The 8,880-nt window shown below is 64.0% G+C and overlaps 5 protein-coding genes across 5 annotated transcripts in view; 1 reads left to right on the forward strand and 4 right to left on the reverse strand.

The window, feature by feature from the left end:
- AMSG_08442 (ribosomal protein S5) overlaps window positions 1–629 on the reverse strand; it is a gene marked incomplete at its 5' end in the record, with an annotated part of 2,032 nt that extends 1,403 nt beyond the window's left edge. Inside the window, one exon of the mRNA XM_013899686.1 lies at window positions 607–629. Within this exon, the coding sequence (XP_013755140.1) occupies window positions 607–629 (23 nt within the window). The remainder of the gene's footprint in view (window positions 1–606) is intronic.
- A 94-nt stretch (window positions 630–723) lies between these two features.
- Window positions 724–3,747, forward strand: AMSG_08443 (CCAAT/enhancer binding protein zeta; the record flags this gene model as incomplete). Its single annotated transcript, XM_013899687.1, has 2 exons — window positions 724–877; window positions 910–3,747. The coding sequence occupies 2 exons, from the start codon at window positions 724–726 to the stop codon at window positions 3,726–3,728; spliced, it is 2,973 nt and encodes a 990-aa protein (XP_013755141.1). The 3' UTR covers window positions 3,729–3,747.
- A 49-nt stretch (window positions 3,748–3,796) lies between these two features.
- AMSG_08444 (uncharacterized protein) lies at window positions 3,797–4,826 on the reverse strand (the record flags this gene model as incomplete). Its single annotated transcript, XM_013899688.1, has 2 exons — window positions 3,797–3,821; window positions 3,850–4,826. The coding sequence occupies 2 exons, from the start codon at window positions 4,824–4,826 to the stop codon at window positions 3,797–3,799; spliced, it is 1,002 nt and encodes a 333-aa protein (XP_013755142.1).
- A 203-nt stretch (window positions 4,827–5,029) lies between these two features.
- AMSG_08445 (uncharacterized protein) lies at window positions 5,030–6,518 on the reverse strand. Its single transcript, XM_013899689.1, has one exon. The coding sequence runs from the start codon at window positions 6,201–6,203 to the stop codon at window positions 5,100–5,102; it is 1,104 nt and encodes a 367-aa protein (XP_013755143.1). The 5' UTR covers window positions 6,204–6,518; the 3' UTR covers window positions 5,030–5,099.
- A 331-nt stretch (window positions 6,519–6,849) lies between these two features.
- Window positions 6,850–8,622, reverse strand: AMSG_08446 (alkaline phosphatase). The gene is made up of 2 exons (XM_013899690.1): window positions 8,561–8,622; window positions 6,850–8,434 (listed from the first exon to the last, which is right to left on the reverse strand). Exon 2 carries the CDS (start codon window positions 8,313–8,315, stop codon window positions 6,966–6,968), a length of 1,350 nt encoding a protein of 449 aa, XP_013755144.1. The 5' UTR covers window positions 8,316–8,434; window positions 8,561–8,622; the 3' UTR covers window positions 6,850–6,965.
- Window positions 8,623–8,880: the final 258 nt, after the last annotated feature.

The following is an 8,880-nucleotide window of genomic DNA, read 5'->3' on the forward strand; positions in this document are numbered from 1 at the left end:
GCTGCCTCCCTTCCGTCCCCTCAGACCCGGAGAGACCAGCCGGCGAGTCAGCGAGCAAACGAGCCCAGCCCCCAGCTGTCGCCTCACCACCACCCCGGTCACTGCCTTGGCCACTACACCAAGATCAGCCACCATCCCCGCCCCACTCTCCTAGTCGCAACTCCATCCATCTCCCCAGCCACCTTCCCATCGCCATCCCATCGCCTTTGCGCGCCTCGACTCCTCACAGCAATCGGCCGTCTCGCATCACCCACACGCCTCACACACTCTGTCCGCGCTCGGTCCAGCCCACAACGCCAACGCCATAGACCTTTTTCCAGCCACATGCCTCACCGATCTCACCCCTCTCCTTTCCCTCGATCCTATCCGCTCCCGTCACCATCACACCAAATCCGTCACACTCCCGCACCCGAGTCCCATCCATCTCAATCCCTCCGCTCGACCCGGCCCCACCCCCGCTACCTCTACCCAACCGCAATACCGACACTACACCCCACTCTGCCACACTCCGCCACTACCCCCACCCCCTCATACCTCTACTTCCACTCGGCTTTGCCCAGCCGCTCTATTCATTCCCCGTACCCGCACCTCTCCCTTCCCACACACACCCCAGACTCAGCCCCATCCATGTCCTCATCCTCCTCGTCCTCGTCGGACACCAGCTCGACGTCGTCGAGCGGGCAGGCATCGTCCGGTGAGTCGTTTGAGACACAGGCCCGCACTATGGGCGCTACCAACGACGAGCTTGAGCTCATTGACAAGCTTGTTGGCTCGGACGACGACAGTGACAATCCCGAGAACGACGCTATCGCCTTTGGCGATGCCGGCCACGACAAGACCCTTGTCAGCGGCGTCAAGGCCCTGCTGAAGCGCAAGCGTGCCGCCGTCGACGACGCGCGCTCGGCCAAGAAGGCTCGCTCGCTGAACAAGAAGAAAAGCTCATCATCATCCGCCTCGTCGTCATCGTCGTCGCCGTCGTCGTCGGCCACGTCCTCGGCGACCTCGGTCTCGTCGCTCTCGTCCGGCGCCTCGTCGGCCTCGTCCGACTCGTCCTCATACTCGTCGTCATCTGGCCCGAGTTTGACACCATTGCTCCGCCGCCGCCGCCGACACAGGGCCCGCCGCGCTGGTACCATCTCCTCCCTTCGCTTGTCTCGCGCCGGCCCGAGGCCGCGCCGCACACCGTCCGCGCCGCCCGCCGCAAGGCCCAAGAGCTTGCTGACGCCGACAAGGCCCGCTTTGACGCCATGACCACCGGCCGCAAGGCCCAGCGTGAGACCCGCTCCGACAACATGTGGCTGAAGACCGTCCTCCGCACCGGTACCCTCACCGATCGACTTGCCGCCATGTCCATCATGCTCCAGCAGTCGCCCATGTACCGGCTTGAAGTCCTTGACCAGCTCGTCCACATGGCGAGCCGAAAGTCCGGCCGCGAGGCCGAGCTCGCGCTGCAGACCCTCAAGGACCTTTTTGTCGACTTTCTCCTCCCCTCGCACCGCCCGCTCGTCGCTTTTGCCGACCAGCCGCACGACCACCCAGACGTTGGCCCGCAGTACCTCGTCATGTGGCTGTTTGAGGACAAGCTTCAGGTCCGCTTTGCCCGCTTCCTCGCCGCCCTCGAAGTCGCTCTCCTCTCCAACATCGAGCACCTCAAGTCCAAGGCTCTCTCGTTTGCCTTTGCCCTCCTCGAGTCGCGCCCGGAGCAGGAGCATGTCATCCTCCGCCTCATCGCCGAGCGCGTCGCCGACCCGATGCGCAAGATCGCCGCAAAGGTCCCCTACCTCTTGCACAAGCTGCTCATCCAGCACCCGAGCATGGACCTGGTCATTGCCAAGGCTCTGCAGGCCGTCATCTTTAAGCCGCACTCGTCGCAGCGCTCGCAGTATTACGCCATGATCTTCCTCAACCAGCTCGTCCTCTCCGAAGACGCGCCCGACCTTCCGGACCTCCTCCTCCGCACCTACTTTTCCATCTTCAAGCTTGCCGTCAAGGCCGGAGACGTCAAGTCGAAGCTCCTCGGTGCCATCCTCACCGGCGTCAACCGCGCCTACCCATACACCTCTCTCGAAGCCACCTTTTTCGAGAAGCACGTCGACACCCTTTTCAAGATCGTCCACCTCACCGCCTTCAAGACCTCCGTCCAGGCCCTCTCCGTCATCCTTCGCCTCATCGACCGCATCCCGGACCTCGCCGACCGCTTCTTCCGCGCTCTCTACGCAAAGCTCCGCGACCGCGACCTGCTGACCACCGCCAAGCCGGGCCTCTTCCTCAACGTTCTCTACAAGGGCCTCAAGGCCGACACCGACGTCAACCGCTCCATCGCCCTCATCCGCCGCACTCTCCAGGTTGCCGTTGGCGGCAAGCCCGAGTTCACCTGCGCTACACTCCTCCTCATCTCCGAGGTCCTCAAGGCCAGGCCCATTCTCTCGCGCACCATCGTTCTCCCGATCGATGCCCCGCTTCCAGCGCCCGACGACGATGGCTCTCCCGCCCAAAACGAGGGTAGCAGCGACACCGGATCGGCCTCGGCCGACAACAACAACTCTCCCGCTCAGAACGAGCGCAGCAGTGACACCGGATCGGCCTCAGCCTCTGCATCTAGCTCGGCCTCGGCTTCCGACTCGGCCTCAGACTACGCCTCGGACTCGGAGGCGAGCTCGGCTGCCGGCGCCACCGAGTCCGCCCTCGACGCCATGATGAGTAGCGAGAAGAAGGCGCGCAGTGCTGCAATTTCGAAGCCCAGCGCCAACGACGACGACCCGCTTTCCTACGCCGAGCCGCTGTACACCGTCAACGCGCGCGAGCCCAAGTTTGCCGGCGCCGAGAAGACTGGTATGTTCGAGCTCAACGCCCTCACAAAGCACTTCCACCCCTCGGTCCGCAAGTTTGCCTCAACGCTCCTCGGCGGCTACCCGATTGTCTACAACTCGGACCCGCTGGCCGACTTTACTCTCGCCGCCTTCCTCGACCGATACGTCTACCGCAACCCGAAAAAGTCCGGCGGCGCAAGCGGGCTCTCGCTCATGCAGCGCGTCCCGCAGCTCTCGGCCGCCAGGTCCATCGTCCCCAGCTCGGCCGAGTTTGCCGAGCTGTCCGAGGACGCCGTCCCCGAGTCGGATCTCTTCCTCCACAAGTTCTTTGTCGCCAGGCGTGCCAAGAACAAGCTCCGTGCCAACAACGACGCTGCCGATCCCGAGGACCTCTCCATGGGCGCCCTGCTTGGCTCGGTCCTCAAGGACAGCATCAACGAGGAAGGCGCCGCTACTGGCTTCTCGTACGACGACATCAACGCCAATGACTTTGACGACGACATCCAGCTTGACTCGACTGGCCACGCCGCCGCCGGCACAGTCACCGAAGCCGACCTCGAGGCCATGATGGAGGAGTATTCGGACGACGTCGACTTTGACGAGGACTCGGACGATGACGATGACGGCGAAAATGCCGCTCAGGGTGGAGGTGCCGCTGTCTCGTCCGTCTTTGCCGCCGCCAACGACTTCCAGGACATGATCGAGGCCGATGTCCAGGCCCAGGCCTCCAAGGAGGCGCAGTGGGCCGACACACGCACCTCTGGCCGCGGCCGCGGTGGCCGTCGCGGTGGCCGTCGCGGCGGCGGAAGGGGCCGTGGTCGCGGTGGTGGCCGTGGCCGTGGCCGTGGCCGTGGCCGTGGCCGTGGCCGTGGTGGTCGTCGCGGTGGCCGTGGCCGCGGTGGCCGTGGTCGCCGATAAACGCTCTGCCTACATCTCACTCGAGAGCATCGCCACAATCTCGTCGTGATTGCACGCAGCGGCGAGTTCTACGAGCGTGCCGCCTCTCGCAGTCTTGGCGTCCACCCGCCCGTCTGCTAACAGTGAACGCACAACGCCCGCATGCCCGTTGAGCACAGCCTTGACCAGGCAGTACGAGTCGTCGTCACCTGGATTCGATCGCCCGTCCGCAAGCAGCAGCTCCACCACGTCCGCGTGTCCGCCCGACGCCGCCATCCCGAGCGCATAGCTGTAGCGTGCCCCTGGATCAACCTCGGCTCGCCCAAGCATCCACGCCACCACATGACTCTGCCCCGCCTCGGTCGCCAGCCGGAACGCTTCGCAATCAGAATGCCCCAGGTCAGCCCATCCGCCATCCACCAGCAGCTCGACCACAGCGAGGTGGCCCGAGCGCGCGGCAGCGGTCAACCCCGTGTTGTGTCGTGTCGCGTCGGCAACGCCGCGCCCATCCTCGACCACTCGCTGCACAACCCTGACATGCCCTCCCATGCACGCGTAGACAAAGTACCGCTCGCGTCCGCGGACCCGATAAGCAATCGGCGGCTGGACGCCCTCGCTCAGCAAGTCGCTCACCGCGTCCGCGTGTCCATGCCAGCTTGCCATCTCCAGCAGCGACAGCGCTCGTGCGCCTTTGCCCTTTGACACGTACAGCCGCGGCAGCGGCGTAACGTCAAAGCCAAACGCGTCGTCACTATCACCGTGTCGTGCGCAGGCAGCAGCAAAGACCCGCGGCCACATCCGGCCAATCCGCCCTCCATCCACCGCAGCCGGAAGCCGCAGCAGCGCAGGTAGCACCTTATCCACTTCCTTGGCAAGCTCGACATCGTCCATTCTTGCGAGCCGCATCTCAGCAGCATCAATCCATCCAGCCGCCAGACTCTGTGCCATAGGCAGCAGCGCACGGTGCAGCACGAGCGCATGCCCGTTCGACCCGAGCTTGGCCCGCAACGCCCGACACGTTGCCTTGAGCGCCGCCACGTCGCGAGCATAGAGCCCGAACAAGTACGCCATCCGCTGGAGAAGCTCGGTGGGAAGCTCGTCGAGCTTTGCTCCTTCCATAGCGACAGCTGCTGTCGCGTCTGCTACGACTCGCTAACACCTGCGGCCGGCTGAGCGAAGCGAAGCGGCTGACACCTTACTTTGCTATGACCTCCGATGGCGTCAACACAGTCTGCTCCGACGGAGCGGGATGGGCTGGCAAACATGGTCAAGCCATCGAGCCAGCGGAGCGACCGCTCGGCCGGCAACCGAGAGTGTTGCTTTGCTTCCATCGTTCTTTATCCAACTATCGCAACTGCAGCAACCTTTGATCCATAGCATAGCCATGGCTTCTTACAACCCTCCTCCGCTCGCACCTGCAACGCCGGCTTCGACTTCCGCTCCGGGCACGTACTGCGCGTAGAACTTGGCGTAGAGAGTGCCAAACTTGGCCCTTGACGCCTCGATGGCGGCCTTGCGCGCTTCGATGGTGAGTGGCGCCTTGTTGTACACATTGTCGAGCCAGTAGTGGCAAAAGGCCACCGCACGGGCGGCCCAGGCCTCGTGGTCGGTCTCGTACGACGGGATCTGGTCCATTCGCGCCATCCGCCGCCGAATCCGGTTTTCAACATCCGTGAGTGTGGCGCGCGAGATGGTGACGGCCTCGCGAACAGCGCCGCTCGGCGCCCGCGGCTGCAGCGCCTTGAGCGCGCGGAACACCGAGTTGCCGAGCCGCTTGAACTGTTCCCGCGTCGCACGCGCAAGTGTGTAAAAGTCCGACTTGACCTTGAGCAGGCCAATAACCTCGCCATCGAGCATAAAGTAGACAACCACGCCCTCGGTCGTCGTGTCGGCACGGACCTCGGCCACAATATCGTCGAGCTCGGCTACCGCCCGCTTCTCGACCTTGACCGCCGGGAACTGATACTTGTCAAAGAGCGCAAAGGTGGTGACCGGGTCGATGGCGGCCGAGCCGACGCCGCGGATGGCAAAGCCGTCCAGAAAATCAGCCTCGATCGGGAACAGGTGCTCGTGCGTCGCGTTGTTAAACTCAAACAGCACCACATAGTGGTTGTCGTGGAGGACACGCCCGAGCTCCTCGAGCGCGTCGAGCTCGTCGCGAACAACTCCCGTCACGTACTCGTGGAACGCGTTGAGGATCTTCCACGACGGAATGGTCGGGTCCGTGTTGTTGTACACGGTCCGCGGATCGGTAGCCACCGGACACGCCAGACACACGTTCTTGGACCCGGCGAGCACCCACCACTCGCCGCCAATCTCCCGCAATGTGGCCTTGGCGTTCTCGCCGTTGCTCTTGGTAGTCACAAACAGCGTATCGGCCTCGAGATGCGAGCGGCCGCCGGCAAAGAACAGCCGCTTGCGCTCCGGCGCTTCCGAGACGTCGTCCTCATCAGTGGCAGTGAGGCCGGTGAACTTGTCCAGCCCGCGGATGACCATGACCGCCTCCTCCTCGATCACTTGCGGGTCAAGACCCGCCAGCGAGACGTCGTCCGGCAGCCGGGTCGCTGGCGTGTCAAACGCGTCGTACACGGGCGAAGCCCGCAGCGCCTCGCCGCCAATGACAAAGCGGAAAAGGTAAAGCCCCGTGACTGATACCGTCGCAGATACGCTGACAGCATCGCGGTGTACTCGTCAAACTCGCACGAGTACACCATGTCATCGTTAGGGAACTTGTAGCTCTTGGGCAGGCTCGCCCCGGCCTTCTTGGCTCGCTTCTTGAGCATGCTCAGCGCCGCATTCGGCTTCACCGACGTGTTCACCCACTCGGCGATGTAGTACCGCCCGTCTACGGCGTCCGAGGCAAAGGCCCGTCCGTTGATGTTCGCCTTGACCCATGGGTGGCACATGAGCAGGTGGAAGACTAGCGAGTCACGGACCGCGACCTCGGCGCTCGTTGTCGGCTTGCCCATGCCCTGGATCACTTCGTCAAGCGCCGCCAGCGTCCTTGGCGAGCCAGCCTCATCATTGCTCGGCATGCCGACGTCAATTCCGGCAAGATACTCGCGTGCTGCCTCCATACTCACTCTCGGGACTGAGCGACGGGTGTGCCGTTGGTGACGGTGAGTGGGAGAAAGAAAGAAAACGACGCCTTTTAGCACTCTGCCAATCGAAGCACTCGATTGATTCCGCGCACCCGAGTTTGGCGACGTCAGCGATTGCGCTCGCTATCGCCTAGTCTGGCCTTGTGTGTCTCTAATCTTAGTCGTGCACCGCATGCTCCGAACGGGCAGTCGGCGGCATGGGAATTGGTGGGAACTTGCGCCGGATCTCGGGCGTGAGCGCGGCAAGGTCGAGCTTGAGCTTCGAGGCGAGGAACGCACCGATGTCCGAGTTCTGGTGGACGCCGTACATGGCCTCGGTGCCTGGCCCATAGAGATAGAGGTTGACGTCCTCGCCGGTGTGTCCGTGAGTTGTCCATCCCACGTTGGCGTGGTACGAGATAAACTCAGAGAGCGCGTAGGTGAGCGGCGTTGTGCCGTTGATCCGGGCGGCCTCGAGTGTGGCGAGCTCGGCGGGCGTCGGCTCGATGCCGTAGTTGACAACAACCGTGTCGACGAGCGACATCGACGCGTTGGCCTGCAACTCGTGGGCGAGGTACTCTGCTGAGTGATTCGCTCGCGCGAGCACTTTTGGGTACCACACGTACGGATACGTGTCGCGGCCGAGGACCGGCTTGGTCCGCGCCAGCGTCAACCCGCCGGTCTCGTGGTCCGAGGTCGAGACCACGACCGTGTTGCCGTGCCCGCGCGCATACTCGACCGCCTGGCTGAACGCCTGCTGAAACTGCAGCGTCTCGTACACATGCGCCGCGGCGTCGTTGTTGTGGCCGGCGTGGTCGATGCGCGAGCCCTCGATCATGAGGAACATGCCGTGGGTCGCCGCCTTGGGCAGCGCCGACAGTAGCTCGAGCGCCTTGGCCACCATCTCGTCGAGCGACGGTTGGTCCGCCGGCACGCGGTCGAGCTCAAACGCCATATGCGACTGCGCAAAGAGGCCTATGAGCGGGAGCGAAGCCGTCGTTGCGCTGCGGAGGCCGGCAACGTCGGTGATGACCGAGAATCCCGCGTCGCGGGCCTCGGACATGACGTCCTTCTCGTCGGCCCGGCACGAGCCGGCCACAGACTGCGGCTGGAACTCACACCGTCCACCACCAAACAGCAGGTCAATCTTCTGCGTGATCTGCTGCTCCGCAATGGTCGGCTCCATCTCGCGGTCGGGCACGTGGGCCGTGAACGCCGCCGGCGTTGCGTGCGTCACCCGAGATGTGACCACCACACCGGTCGCCATCCCAGCCGCAGCCGCAGCCTCCAGCACCGTCGCGCATGCTTCGGGCGGCTGCGAGTCGGTCACCCCGATCGCCCCGTTGTAAGTCTTAAGCGCGCACGAGAAGCACGTCGCCCCGGCCGCAGAGTCCGTCACCAGATTCGACGTCGAGTATGTGATCGATGCCCCGCGGAGCTGATAATCCAGTGGTTGCAGCTGTGCCTTGTTGGCGAACACCCGCGCCATCGTCTCGCCCGAGGGACCGAACCCGTCAGAGATCATCATGATCACGTTCGTCGGCCGGAACGTCTCGGGCGTCTTGTCCGTCTTGAACGCACCGGCACCCGCCGCCACCCCACCGACACCACCGACGCTCCGATGAGCGCCACCAGAGCCCACAGACACTATCACACCCACATACATACACATGCACGTGGATAACGTCATGTTGTTAGTGCTTGGCGCCGTCCCCCCTCACCCCCTCGCCCCCTCATTCCCCCTCCCATCCCCCATCGGCCACCCTACCCTACCTTTGCACGGAGACTCAGGTCGGTCCACCGGGTGAGGAGGCCACGACCGCCACGGGGCGAGCTAGTCTCTCCGTCCACCAGCAGAGTATCTTCCGCAGCAAGCATTGCTGGCAACCGATCAACCGACGAGTGCGTTGGGTGACCAAGACTTGGCGCTTCAATCCCGTGACCTGCGGCGGTGGGGAAGGGCGGCACCGCACAGTGCCTGTGAAAGGATGGGCTCCTGATCCGGATTCGGCTCCCACGTGACATAGGCCCAAGCCATGCGGCGCGGGGTGTGGTACGATGAGATGGATGGACATGAGAACAGGTTGGAATGG

The sequence above is a fragment of the Thecamonas trahens genome, assembly GCF_000142905.1.
Source record: "Thecamonas trahens ATCC 50062 unplaced genomic scaffold supercont1.42, whole genome shotgun sequence".
NCBI classification, from domain to species: domain Eukaryota; order Apusomonadida; family Apusomonadidae; genus Thecamonas; species Thecamonas trahens.